The 14,951-nt window shown below is 46.5% G+C and overlaps 1 protein-coding gene across 4 annotated transcripts in view; it reads left to right on the plus strand.

Annotated features, from left to right (window-relative positions):
* Positions 1–13,381, plus strand: part of NEURL1 (neuralized E3 ubiquitin protein ligase 1) — a 144,454-nt gene extending 131,073 nt beyond the window's left edge. For all 4 annotated transcript variants that reach the window (XM_021536311.3, XM_021536313.2, XM_077784679.1 and 1 more), the window contains exons 5-6: positions 9,540–9,686; positions 10,427–13,381. In XM_021536311.3, the coding sequence (XP_021391986.1) occupies positions 9,540–9,686; positions 10,427–10,668 (389 nt within the window). In that variant the 3' untranslated portion in view covers positions 10,669–13,381. The remainder of the gene's footprint in view (positions 1–9,539; positions 9,687–10,426) is intronic.
* The last annotated feature ends 1,570 nt before the right edge of the window (positions 13,382–14,951 follow it).

Raw genomic sequence — 14,951 nt, forward strand, 5'->3', positions numbered from 1 at the left:
TGGGAAATGGACACAAATTTAAATTAAACATAAATGAGGGTAATTAACTATGGGAACCAGCTATTGAGGGAGGCAATAGATCCTTTTTGTCTGGGAAGCCCTTCTAAATATTTTATATGTTAAGTGCTGGTCTTAATTTAGTAATTCTGGGGATTATGCACATAAAAACAACCAAACAGAAACCCAGATCATTAGGCATGTAGAAATGAAACAGTCTTTGTGTATCCTTTAGGAATTTCATTAGTTGAGGTTTGGTTTTATTTTTTCAGATATCATTCCTGTATAGTCAACAAAACCAACCTATTAAATTTGATTTACTGCTTTCAGCTTTTGCTGGTAAGCATTTCAGCTCACACACAGTTTTATTGACAGCTCTGAAAGTTTGAAATGAGCCAGTCTGGATACAATGGTCTGGTTTTGGTCAGGTTTTGGTGGTGTAATTCATTTATGAAGGAAGTTAAATTGATTGACCCCATAAGGTTTCAAAATGTATGACTCATGTCTGGAGAAGCTATCACAGCAATAAGTTTATATATGTAATGTTTGAGGATCCAAATGGTTGGGGATATTATTTCATTTTCTTTTGTCTCAGAGTTGAACTGCTAGCAAGTAAAACAACTTCCTTAATCTTTTTTTTTTTTTTTTTTTTGGTTTTGGTTTCCCTTGTGGATTTTATCCTTTCCAATAATATTGAAGCTTTCTTTTGAGCAATGAAACAACATGTTCCATCAACAGTCACACTAATGAAGCCAAGTTGCCAACTTATCTGTGTCCTTTCTTTCCATGCACTTCAATCACTCCAGCCCCACCAGAACAGCTGCACGTTGTAGCAGCTTTCTGGATGTCTCCTAATGCTGGCCAAGAGCCAGTCCTAGGCATGAAAAAAACAACCCAAGAGCCACCATTTGGTGTGGGTAAGTCTGAATTCACATCCATGCTGGATAAATGCAGTATGTGGGACACCTTCCCCCCTCCTTTACCACGGACATGAGCTGGGGCTCCCGCTTAGCTGCCCATTGAAGAATACTTAGATATTAATTGTTGCTGAGGTTTGCATCCTTCTTTCAGAATTTCTTGAAACTGGACAATGTGCTCAAAACTGAGGGGGTGAGGAAGAAGGATCTGACATGGGGCTTGCAGAAAAAACAGCTCTGTGTCCTCACGTCCTCGGGATTTCTGACAACACCAGTGGGCAACAAACCAAATTGGAAATTAGTTCAGCAGAGTACTGTGGCACACAATTTGCTGGCAAAGGGCTCTTTAAATCAACAGTGAAATTTGATCTGAAGTGGCCTTGGTGCCAGTCTGAAGGACTGCCAGCTGCAGGCAGTCCCACTTACAGGCAGGCTAACTCAGAGCTGTGCCCATTTTGACTCTTACTGGTTGTCAAACTTAGCAGTCCTGGTAGTGATGCCCTTGTTGAAACAGCCTTTTTCCTGGGGCTGAAGGCCTGAAACTTTATGATGAACAGAGGAGTGTCTTGCTTAGGTGTCAGGAGCAATGGTTTACCAGAGAGAATTTGTCTCCTTCTGTGATGTTCATCACACTGCCCTGTCTGGTTTTCCTTGACTTTTGCTCTATCCAAGGTGAATGACCAGCTCACCACAGACCACTAATGATTCACAGGCCACTGGAGACTGCCCTCTCCCTTCTAAACAGTATTTTTTCTCTGTGTCCCAGAATACCTCACTTAATCTTGCTGATACTGTTCCTGCAACTGCTGTCTCCAGTGTATTCTCGTGGAAGACTTTCTCTCTCTTCTCTTGTCTCTGCTGTGGCACTTGTCTGGCCTGTTCTTCCCAAAAATCTGTAGGATTCCTTGGGAGATGATCCCATCTTACCTCATCTTTCCATGCTTTTGTCCATTCCTGTGTGAATAAGATTTTTATCCTTGACTGTCGCAGGACTCCAGCATCCAATGGCAGAGATTCTGTCCCTTCCAAAAAGCTTCTCCTCTCTGGGTGCACTTAGAGACTTTGCATGTGCAATTACTGCAGTGAGCACACAAAATATTTAAATGGCATTTGGTATGTGCAGTTTTTACACACACAGCCCATAGCACAGACTGTAGGTGAGTTTGTAGAAAGGTATCTCGCACAAGTGAGAAGCATCCAGGATTTTGGTTCTCCAGCTCTGAGTTTAGAAGCCTTTCCTGCTTGAGAGAAGATAGTTCTTGACAGTAGCAAATCACACCCCCTCATCTCTGATCGGGTCAGTACATTATCCATATGGATAATTTTGATCCTTCTGCACCTTGGTTCATTGAAGTGACGTGGAAACTGTTGATTTAAACACAGCATAAGAGAAGCCTGATAACTGCCTAGACATTGTTGCACAGAAATGCACATAATGAATCTCTTCCTTTAACTGACTTTCAATTAGACATACCCCAGAGTTCTATCTTCCATGTTTTGATTTGTATGGAAAATGGCCTCATTTAAACTGATTGGGATCTAATGGGCCCGTGTGTGTCATTTAACAGCCTGAAATTCCCATGCACTGCAGGGTACAGGGTATTTTATGGTCTTAGAGACTGGGGAAAGAGGAGAGTTAATATTCTGTGCTTCCTGGAAGGCAATCCACTTGTATTAATTGGTGCCTCATCATAAATACTCCTACCATGTGTGGTTTGCTTTCATTCTGAGTGAAGTACACATTATTGGTGGTAAGTTGAAACATCTGCAAAGAGAATACAACATCCTTAAGTGCTGGGCTTGATTCTAGCACTGCACAGAGCTCTCCATTCACCTTTTATGTTCATTGTTTCAAAGGAGAGTTAGCACAAAGGGAAGCTGCTGTGTGAGAGAGGACAAGTTATTACTTGGGCCTTGGAAAACTGGAGAGGCAGATACAGTCAAATGCTTGACTTCCCTGTGGTCAATGCCAGCAATATCAATGTTAATACCTGTTCATGGCACCTTTGTAGCACACACAGATCTCATCACACATGACATATAATTCACCTGCACTTGCCACAGGTGGTCAGTGACATCAGCTTGTGCTCTGAGGTGTGAGCTGGTGTCTGGGTAAAGGCTGAGTAAAGCAATCACACCTCCTCCAGCAACAGCCACAGGGCTCCCAAATGTCTTGTCCTCTGCATGTTGTTCTTGACAAGAGCAGGAACTATTATCATCATTAGTATAAGAAACAATTACTGGTTGCAGTGAGATTTTCATAGTAAGTGAGGTATAGATTTCCTTTATCTCATAACACCTTTGCCTTCCTACAGGAAATATACAGGATATAGGATTCCATACCAGCCTCTTTGCCTTGCAACTTGTCTGTGAGGACAGAAAAAATATACCCATTCTTTGATCTAACACTGCTGTGAGTTAGTTATTCTGGCTACTGTGAGAATCACATAGCAGATTAAACTCTTTCTTTGATTCTTTGTCAGATCCCTTTGCATCCTGCAGTGCCCATGGAAATCCAGAGAGTGCTGGCCAAGAAAAGTTAAAGTATTTGTTTCCTGTATGCATCTACCACCCTATTTATACCTGTCCCTCCTGGAAAAGCACAGGGTTTGGAGGTGCTGGGTTGGGCAGCAATTTTCCTTTTGCTCAACAAACTGTCTTTGCCATTGTCTCCCAAATACCCTTGATTTGTTTTTCTTAAACAAGATGAAAGCACCAATTTCTCATTTTTTTGTGGTTTCAGCTACTTAATCCAGGCTTTTTTTTTCACCTCTTCTTGATGTAAGCATGTGCCTGGGTGCTTTGTTGCTCTAGAATTTCTCAAGTTGAGAGGTGGAGCTCCAGCTGTATGACTCTTTCACTTCAGTTCAGCCAAATGTTCATTGCATGGTTTCCATCCCTTCAGGATTTTGCAGGATATAAGTGCTGAGTAACTACTGAACTTCAACCTGTCAGGATGAGACAGACCCCTGTAAGTTTGCTCTTTGCTTCCAGGGAGCACACTGGGTTTGGGCTGTGAGTGCTGCTGAATCAAAAATGTCAGTGGCATTTGGAGCTTTCATGTTTCCCCTGCTTAGCTGGAGTGTGCCTGTGACTGCAGGAGGGTAATGGATGTGCTGGTGCCCCGCTGCCCTTCTGGACACAGCAGACAGCAAGGCTCCAGTAAAGCCATAAAGTACACTCCTTTTCTGTTCCTCATGAAAGTCTGAACTGTTGTTCTCCATGTGGTTTGGATCTAACTTTTACTTCCTTAAACAGTGGTTGTCTGACGCCCATCTGCAAACACAGACCTTATGGTTTTTGCATGCAAAATCTGCCAGGCTGCTTTTTGACCTATTTCCGGACATTTCTTTAGCATAATGCAAAATCCCTTATGTTTTCATGGGCCTGTGAAGGACAAAATGTGTTATTGTTCTATTCAGAACAGTTTTAAGTCCTTCAGGAAATACTTGAATGCAAAACAGCCCATGGGTCACCAGCTGATGTGGGTCACCAGGTACTGATGTACCTGAGAGGCAGAGATGAGCTGCAGTACAGAGGCTGGTTCTGAAAGCATGGTTGACCAAAAACCATTGAGCTCAAGGGGAAGGAAGCTCTGGTTTCTGGCCAGGGTAGTATTGTTCCCATCACCGTGGGAACACAACAAATGGATGTGTAAATACATGTACTTTACAGCATTCAGAAATGATGGATATGCTCACATCCTTCCCTAACATTATCGTTGATCTTTAACTACCACATAACTGGGCAGCCACAGGTGCTTTGTTCTTTTGTTTTAGCACAATGGATTCAAAAGTCCCTGTTGGGCAAGACCTGAGTGGGGCTGGGGGACAGAATAGCTCTCCTGCAACCATGGCTGGAAGAAAGAAAATCTGAAGAGAACATGGATGCTCCAGTATCCAGTATCCAGTCCCAGTAATGTCACAGCCCACACTCTGGAGCAGCTCATGTATTGCAGGACAGACCTCCTTAGAGAGATGTTCACATGAGCTTAGAAGTCACATTTGTGCCAGATTTTTGGAAGAACCTGGATCCTGTTTAGATAACAAAATAAATGGCCATGATACACTGAGGGTGTTAAATATGAGAAAGGGTATTGAACAGTTTTTGAGGTAGAGTAAGAATTTTAGCTGACATGCTTAAACAATCTGTCTCCTAACAAAAGGAAATCATGTTGAGTTTTAAAAGGCATCTAAGTGACTATGACTGCCAGGTACCAGTGCTCACTAGACTGAAATGTATGAGAAGTGCAGAGATCTCTTGAGCTCCCTTAAATGTGTTGCAGCCAGACCTGAGCAGCTGTACTAACCTTTTCCACTGTGTGCTGGAAGCTCTGGGGATCTGTTTGTGGATAGATGGAACAACATTGAAAAATCTGTGATTGCTATTGATAATTACCTGATCCTTATTATCTGTCGTATTCATGCAGCATATGTGTTATAAAAGAGAAGGGGCTGTCAATATGCTCAACATGAAACTCAGCATATGGGCAAGTTTCTATGTTGCATAAGACTTTTTTCTCCCCTAGAAACTATGGAAGGAGGCTCCTGTACTTTGTCCTTTAAGAACAATGTTTAGTTAAGCTTCTGGAATACTTGTCAAGATGATTGTGGGTAAAGAAAGCCCATTAAAATGTTGAAAATCATCAAACTGTGTGAACTCTGACTTGTATAGTAGTGGACATTCGCTGACTGTATCCTGTAAGCCAGGAAAAACAAAGTTTAAGTGGGGTCAGTTCAAAGTGGGGGGAAAAAGGATGATTCTGGAGTGAAGACAACTGGTTCTGCATTATTGTTAAAGAAATGTATGTAGAAATAATATTTTTATAAAATAATTGAGGGGGAGAGTTAATTGAAAACTGTGTTTTTAGGAAGCATTGACTGTATCTGGTCTTCTTACCATTATAAGCCCTCCAGCAGTACAGCTCTCCCCAGACAGCAGCCATTAGGAGAGATGCTTGGAAGTTGGGATACCCTCAAGAGATATCCTGGAGAGTGGATTGCATTGTTCTGGGAAATCATCCTGTTCACCACCATAGATACAGAGAATCAAAAGCATCTCTTGATGGCCACAGATGCTGTATTTTGGTCACAGGACGTTTTATAAAAGGCTGATTAGGGATTCAGATAGCTACTCTCATAAAAATTCTAAATGCTGCATGGGATCCTAAGAGACTACTTACTTTCTAATGATGGAGATGCCATGGTCTCTCTGGGAAGTCTGATAGCTTTACAGCGCTTCACTATCTACATAATGACAAACCTTGGCACCTTAGGAGTCTGAAGCCATGATTTCTTGTCTTACCCAGAACATTCATGAAGAACAGATTGTTTCTTTACTTCATTCATCAGGCTGTGAAAAATTTTGCCATATAAAAATCATAGAATCATAAAATACCTCAGGTCAGAAAGGACCCCATGGAATTGCCTAATCCAACCTCCTGCTCATAGCAGGGCTAACTTCCAAGGTAGCACAAGACTTTGTCCAGTTGAGTTTTGAGTATTTATAGGGACAAAGATACCACAGTGTCTCCAGCCTCCTTAATTAGCCTCACACAACCCTGAATTGGCTCAACCTTTTTGTAACAGGATGGTATTCTTGGTTTATGATCATCTTGGTGACCTCCAGCAATTTCTAGGCCTTTTTCTGTAGGATGTCTGTATTTCAAATAGAATGGACTATTTCCCTGTCCCGTGTTTAGGTAGCTGATTATCTCTGCTTAAATGCTGCATTTTGCATTTGATCACATTGAACACCATACCATTTATTTCTGATCCTATTTCCAGACTATTTTGAATTACAAATCTTTAGCATACTAGCAGCCTTTCCTGGCATGATGTTGTCTGTACATTTCATGATTAAGCACTCTTCTGAAAACATAACACTCTCCTTTGGTGGTGGACAGAGTGGTTCATTTATTCGCACGTCTCCCACAGTGATGACAGAAGTGCAGACAAAGCATCAATCTGCATTGGTCATTACTAATAATTGTACTTTGTAAAGATAAAACAGCAAATGGAATTGATTTAAAATCTATTTAAAGATGATTCTAGTGTGTTTGAGATCAAACATGAGACAAGTTAGCAGCAGAGACAATTGATCTGGGGGCTTTAGAGAGAGAAAGAATGTTTTAAGTTGATTTACTTAGAATTATTTAGTTTTTTAAGTCATGGTTTGAAAGCTGGCTCTTGGTGGGAACTCTGTGCACACAATGAGTATGTTTGGCCTTGAGCACATGTATCTGGTTTTAGTTAAGCCAGGCTGGCCACACTCATTCCACTCTGCTCATGATCTCATTCCATGCTCCTTGTCATGATATCTGCACAGCATCCAGCAATATATTAAAGCATGAGTAACATGTCTTATGTTGATTATTCTGTCACCAAGGGAGAAATGTGTCTTGTCTGGTAGGGAGTTCAGATTGTTTTAAACAAAGCTCTATACTGATGCTGGAGAAAAGTCAAGAGCTGCGCCTTGTATTAGGAGGAAGAATTGGCAAGGTGTCTGCTGGCTCTTGGGTAAGGCCATTTTGGGACTCAGACCAGCTACAACCAGAGAAAACCATGGTTCCTGCACTGCTGAGCTCTCCCTGCACTGTGGAAAGGCCATTTGCCCTGCTGCCAGCATGCTTCATCAGCTCATACGCTGTGATACTTGGGGCACCTCCAAATTTTCCTATTAGTGCAGGAAGAGAAACACTCCTAACAGCCTTTATTTTGCCTTTAATGAAATGACCAGGTCGGTGTTAGAAATGCAATGTGCTGTATGTCAGCTGAGTGGAAGAAATGCCTCCAGGCTGTAGGGAGGAGAGGGAAGGCTTGAAAAACTTGTTCAGCTGCTCAGTGTTCATATCTGTGTGCAGTGAACGAGCTGAACCCTGTGCCCCTGCTGGGCCTGTGTTCAGTGTGTGTTACCACAGGGCAAGTTTTCTGCTTTGGTCATCTGTCAGACTGGAGGGGAAGGGCTCTTGCTAGTAGCTGTCATTAGAGGCTGCATCATTCTCTGATTATTTACTGAGCTGAACTCCAGCCTGAGCTCCTATCTGCGTGATGAGGGAGGTACCTCTCTACAGTACCTCAAATGTGAGAGCTCCAAAGCCCTTTATAGAGTCTAGTTTAACTTCAGCTTGTGCCTGGAAGCAAAGTGCTCCTTTTTTTTGGAGAGGGGTGAAACTGAGGGACTGATGGCTTAGGCTAATTGCTTCTTCTATCATACACAGTCCTCAAAACAGATTTTGACTCAAACATGATCCCTTCCCAGTTCCTGTGTTCCACTTTCAGTCTTTTTCTACTAAAAAGAACAGGAGAATCTGTGTTTTTGCTGTTTTGCACAATCCACAGCTGGCACTTGCAGTCCCTGTCTCCCAGGTTTGGTCAGTAGCCTCCCTGCAAATAGCAACTGAAGGACCTTTCTGGCACATGGGGTTTTCCTGACCTCCCACTGCTGCTTTTTCTCTGGAGAATAGCCTCCAGCTCATTGAGGACACTGTGGATCCAAACCCTCTTTGCCTCTGGCTCCTTATATGGTAACATGAAGAACTCTGAGCATTTTAGTTCTGATTTCGAGTTACCCTGGTTGTCTTCTGAGATGGGGAACTAGAAACTTTAAAACCTTAGGCAAGCTGGTTTTTACCACCAGGAAATCATCCCCTTCGTTCAAGCACGTGTGTGCTGCTGCCTCACCACTGGCTTAGCAAAGACCAGGCTGCATTGGCAGCAATAAAAGTCCCCTACAAAACCTTTGCAGAAGGTAGAGTTTTTTCCTCTTCTGGAAGGGGCTTTAAGAGATGTGTTGTTAAACCAGCAGAAGAAAGAGACTGAGATAGAAGGAGGGTGCCAGACAGGCTGTGGGACAGAGGTGCTTCTCTGGCAGAGAGCACACTAATACAGAGTTGATGATGGGCAGTGAGAACAGGAAGAAATGGAGCTGGGGACATCTAGAAGAGACTTGAAGAAACTTTGCACTCTTGAGCCATCACATCCAGACATGCAAGTGGCAAAAACATTCCTGAATGATGGAGAGCTGTCCGTGTTGATCCTAGATTCAAATGCATTTTGGCAACTTTCCCTACCTCTGACAGAAGCCACCCAAGAAAGAGGCAGAGCAGTGAGCATAGCTAAGGTTTCCTGATTGCCAGACCCTCATGTTTGTTTCTGGAAAGTCCTTGAGTGACTTTGTATGAATTTATTGAAGCCCAGAGTTGTGCAGTTTTGCACTTTTGACAAAATGATGTGTTCTTGAGCTGGAGTCCAGCCCACCCTTCCGCAGGCTACTGCTACAAGCCTGTGGCGGGCTCTTGTACTGGGGGCACATATGAGCATGAAACCACATTGGGAAGTTACTGCACTAAATGATTTGAGACACATTTAGGGGCAGAAACAAAGGGTTATGGTAGCTGAGGGAGCTCCAGCCAATTTCAGGGGTTGTGGGAGCTTGATATCTCTTCAGGAACAGCTGCTAGCATTAAAAAAAGGCATATGAGGATTCTTTTATCTCCTCCCTAGACATGCTGATGAGACCAAACCTGACAAGCACCGAGAGCTGCAACCCCTGCCACGTATCCCCCAGTGCCTTGTCAGCCTTAATTTTGAAAAGTAACCATAGATTCCTTCTCTCACGGCGCAGGTTCCACCATATTAGCGGAGCGGCTGGGATTGTCGACACCGAGCTCGCCCACATCAACACCCAGTTCCCCCACCGTCCTCTGCAGTGGTGTCTCTGGCCCCTTGCTGTCTACGTGTGGCTCTGGCCCCCTCTGCAGCTCTATCAGTGGTAAGAATGGTGGGATCCCCTGCCGCCTTCCCTTTGCCTCCCTTCATCATCTCACACTTGTCTCCCAGAAGGGCTCGAAAACCACAATAATCAACAGATTATTATTATCCCATCAGCTCCCCTGGGGAGGAAGGGAGAGCCTCTGCAAGGGCTATTTTCAGTCTGTTTTATGTGGAAGCCGCTTGAATGCCTAGACAGCAATATTTCTCTCACCCTTTTCATCGTGAAAAGTCCCAAGGGAAGCAGTGGATTTTCTGCTGCACACGTGGCCCTGTGACGCAGAGCTCCTTCTGGAGAGCTGTGTGGCCCTGACACGTCTCACAGTAGCTTGGGCTGGAGCTAAAGGTCTGCCTATGCCTCCCCTTTCTCCTTCCACACGCCTTCAGTAAAACACAGTATTGCTATTTCTAACATGCCAATGAAGTACAGTGATATTTAGATGAATGCACATGCAGTAAAAAAGTGTAAGGCTGTTCTGCAGCACTTTTAAAACTCCAGACACCTGCACGATCCCAAGGCATTGATGGTGGGATACGTAACTTACAAAATCCTTGTTGCATGGGAGCAGCTTCTCTTGGCTTGCTCCTCGTGGGCAGCAGACCACAGAGATGTTGCAGAAGGAACCCTGGTCCATGGAGCATGCATTTCTGCTGCGGTGTCGTTCCTCCCTCTGTGGCTGCAGGGCAGAAATTACTTTGGGATGTCGGCAAGAGGAGTGACCATGTTTTTTTGTGTTGCAGGCACAGCTCCCAACTCTCCAGGCAGCTTGCCTGAGTCACCCATCTCCCCGTCCGTCTCAGGGCCCTGGGGAGATGAATGCACCATCTGCTATGAGAACATGGTAGACACAGTCATTTACTCCTGTGGACACATGTGTCTCTGCTATTCATGTGGGCTGAAGCTCAAGAAGATGGCCAATGCCTGCTGCCCCATTTGCAGAAGGGCCATCAAAGATATCATCAAAACATACCGCAGCACTTAGAGCAGCAGCAGATGCCGTGGTGGGGACTGGGCACGTGGGGAGGAGGCTGTGAAACAACACAGGCCTTGGTCTTTATTCATCACCCAGGAGATTCAAAACCCATCACCCACCGCCATCCTCACCTCCTCTTCCATGGACAACAGATGAGACAAGCTTAGATGCTGCTCCTCTACCCCCCAAGCAAGCCCTGGGGCTGAACTCCAGTGTTAGGGAATTTGCGATGGACTACTGTCCCTTGTGGATTTTAAAGTTTATCTCAAAAAATGCCAGCTGGTGCAATCATCCCTTTCTACACCATGCACAGCAGAGGGGAGTCTCCACTCTTCAGCATAGACAGCAAGTGGTAAAAGGTTCAGTGCTACACATCTCCTTCCAGAGGCACCCCACATGCAGAGACAACTTAGCAGAAGAGAAGAAATGAGCAACGTGTTTCTGTGTACAACCAGCCTGACCAGAGGAGGCTCCTTAGAAAGGATGGAGCCAGGCAAGCATTGACACAGCGAGGAAGGAGCAGTGAGCACACTCACAGCAGAGAGGCCGGAGCCAGTGCAGAAAAGATCCCAAGATTTGTGAAGCAACACCCACCCCATACCTGCAGACAGAAGAGCAGACCCATGGCAGCCCCTTGAGGGCTGTCTCAAACTCCTCCATTGCCATTCTTGACAGAGGCTTTCATGGTGGTTTTGGCAACAAACACTGGCAACAGCTCTGCTCCCTCCCAGCAGCATCAGCCCCCTCCCATCACCACCCCGTCCATGAGGAGCGGCTCCCGAACCCACCACCACCACCAAGCTGCGTGTGGGCTCCACGCAGCACGAGGGGTTCAGCAGCATCTCTGCTCCTGTGGGCCTGGGGGAGAGGCAGATACAGCTCCCTCACCTTTCTCCCCCTGCCATCCAGACAGCACTTGTGAGGCAAAACCCCAGCCTCACCGGGGAAGAATGTATAAACCCACACGTCTGTGGGTTACCTTTACTGGTGACTTTATCACTGTGCTTTAAGATAAAACCAGCCAGGTGGTACTCAGCTCTTCACAGCCACACCGGCAGGACATGGCTGTCCTTATGTGTTAGGAAGTAAGGATTGAGGGAAAACTAACTTGAGTAGTTTGGTTTGCTTTGGTTTATTTAAACAAATCTCTTTCTCTCCTGCCTGAGTCAGGAACCCAGCTGAGCGCAGCAGGGACAGTGGTGGCCCCATGGTTCCCGTGCAGACAGCTGCTGCTCTGCCATGGCCGCAGGTGTGACCCGGGGCTGCTGGCCCTTGGGTCTGGGCTGTGTGGCTGGGCAGCAGCAGGAGCTGTCTGCCTCCCTTCCCAGCCCATCCTGCTGCCTTCCCTGCAGGGGAGGGAGGGACTGTGTCTGGGTCCTGAGGGGGTGTCAGGGCTAGGGTGCCATGGCAGTGGAGTTTGCCCTCACCATGTCACCCATCTGACCAGACCAGGGGAGGCCATGGAGTCACACCCTTCCTGCTGAGCTCTTCCTTGCACCCAAGCACTTGGCCACTGGTGGGATAGGGGGGAACAGTGTGGTGTGGGGATAATGCTCTTTAATGCACACATGCACTTGCTGCAGGAGACATAATGTACCCCCCCACCCCCCAGCAGCAGGTGGGTTTTCACCACCCACACTGGCAGAGGCTGATCCTAAAAACACCTGGAAAACACATCCTTGATGTACATCTCTCAAAGAGATGTAAAATGAGACTACTCAGAGGGGAGCACATTGTAGAGCCTTTCTCTGAAGGTGCCACCATCTCTGCAGCCTACCCAGGGGCCTGCAGCTCCCCCCAGCCTGCCCTGCGGGCAGCACTAACTTGAATGCTGATACTCTGGGTGACAGGGATTTGTGTCATTTCTTGGCATACCTCTGATGTGCAACCCAAACCCAGCCCTGTCCCCTGGGCCAGCTGTCAAAAGCTCCAGAGCTCGTGGCTCCCATGCCCAGATGCCCTCACCGAGGGGCAGGAGGAGGCTGTTGGCACAACCTGAGGGGAGTCAGAGCAGCCCTGCAAGGAGCATGGCTGGTCCTCAGGCACACAGCCAGCTCCAACTGTGACCAGCACACACGGGGAGCTTTTTGCAGTACTTACACAAACTCCAGTGCAAAGACTTTGAAAAGGAGGAACCCAAGGGTTAAGAAGGTGTTGATGAAATAGTGGATGTGGGGAAACGTGCAATAAGCAGCCTCCTGAGCCTTCACCACACCAGTGGGACCAGTCCCACTCCATGCAGGGAAAGCCAAGGGGTAAATTTTATTTTTCAAGAAATTCCATCCATGGGTACCAGTGCAGTGGTGTAAATTCCCTTTTCACCTTTTGAATTGAGAGTGTTTTAATATATTAACTGTGTTTGTTTTACTGTGGACCAAACTCTAGGAGTTAGGAGAAGCTGAAAGCTCCCCCAGCATCTGAGTTCAAAAATTGGGGTTCAGTCCTACCCCTGCATAGGCTGACCTCCAGCTGTAAGCAGAGAAGAGAAAAAGGCTCTCTCCAGGGAGGAAAAAAAACCAGCAAAACCAATAAAAATTAATAAAAATCCTAATCTTTTGTTTTGTTTGACTGGTGTAGGTTCCCATGTACCTCTGTGTTGTGTCATCTGCATTTCATTGCTTTACTTTAAGATGTTTTGTGTTCTGTTTAAAGACAAGAAAAACTCATTGTGAATAATTGGATAACTGTGATCGTGAATAAAGTTGATTTAGATATCCTGCAACAGCATGGGTGGCTGAGTATTTCCCACTTCATAAAAGCAGCAAAACACAATGGCCAGCACAGTGAGAGGCTGAGGTAAAAAGCAAGGGTGGCATGAGAGCCTCTTGCTTAGGGAGAGCTGGGTGGAGAGAATTCAGGCTTTCCTTTAGTTCCTGAGGATGGGAGGGCATTGGGAGGTGGATATCAATATCCCCTTGGGCAGGCACCACACACATAAGGAATAAAGGAAGGCACAGAGGTAAAAGCAAGGGCTAACATCATTCCTGAAAGCTTAGGCCCCACACTCCTGAGCCTCTTCAAGCCCTCCCTAGAGAGAAGTCAAGGCTTCTTTACTCTCACTGCCTTGTTTACAGTCTCTTCCACAAAAAAGCATCCTCCACCAGCACAAGGAAGAACTTGTGCTGTGAGGAAACCCAGGACATTCTGCTCAGCCTAGGAGGAGGCAGTAACATCCTAGCCCTGAAGTGGGCAACATGCTGAGAAGGCCCACTGACAGTCTGAGCTCTGGCCTAGCGAGATGCTGAGGTAAGATGCAGATGCTTCCTGAGTATGTAGCAAGGGACACAAGGACCCAAAGGGAATTTGGATTCTCCAGAGATCACGCCAGTTCCCTCAAAACCCAATCCTCTGCTGCAGGTATCTGCTCAGGAGCACACCTACAATATAACAAATGTGAGATTTTTCTCCTCATTTCTTTGTTTAACTATTCAGTAGATGAGACTATCTGGATCATGCTCTTGCATGACATATTTGAGGTGGCATCTTCTCCCTCAGCGTGGGTGCTCCATCTGCCAAGGGCCTGGGACATCCCAGGAGTGGTGTCCTCAGCCTCTCCAGTTGAAGCCATTCTACTCTAACAATTCCTCAGTAGCCTGAAACATTCCAGGCTGGGTAAAGCAAAACCACTTCTCCAACCCAGCTTTCTCCAGCACCAGCCTGAGGAGATGCGCTGTTGGGACAAGGCAAGTCTGCACAGCTGCATGCTGCCCTCCAAGAGCTGTTCCAGCTCCTGCTTTCCCTGGGACAGGAGGACCTCTAGTGGGTCTGGAAAGCCTCCTCACTCCCTCAGGAGCAAGGGACAGCATTGTACAACACAGAACGCCCTAGAAACTGGCAGCACCGACCTGCTGAGCACGCTGAGCCCAAGCACTGCCACAGGCTAGGATGAGTGAAGTGCTAATGCTGTGAGCTCAGCACCAGCAAGAGGGACCATGGCACACCACCAGGCTTCCCCCCTGCCAGCCTCAGGCTGTGCAGCCCCTCATGCAGCTGCCACGTGCAACAGCCCCAGTGACTTTGCATCCTCCTCTGCTGAGCATCGCTGGAGTCACCCTGCCCTGCCCTCCCTCACCACATCCAAACCAGAGCTGTAATTTCCCTATTTCGCCAAACTGCTGTGCACCAAGACCGGCTGTGGTGCAGAACTGAGCCTCCCGAGCCGGGCAGCCCCGCCGCTGCTGCCGGGCTGTCCCGGCTGCGGGGCCGAGAGGAGGCGGAGGAAGGTGAGCGGGAGGATGCCCAAAAGTGGTCCAGGAGCTGCAGCGCTGGTCCGGCATCGCCACCTGGTGCCC

The sequence above is a fragment of the Lonchura striata genome, chromosome 7 (genome assembly GCF_046129695.1).
Source record: "Lonchura striata isolate bLonStr1 chromosome 7, bLonStr1.mat, whole genome shotgun sequence".
NCBI classification, from domain to species: domain Eukaryota; kingdom Metazoa; phylum Chordata; class Aves; order Passeriformes; family Estrildidae; genus Lonchura; species Lonchura striata.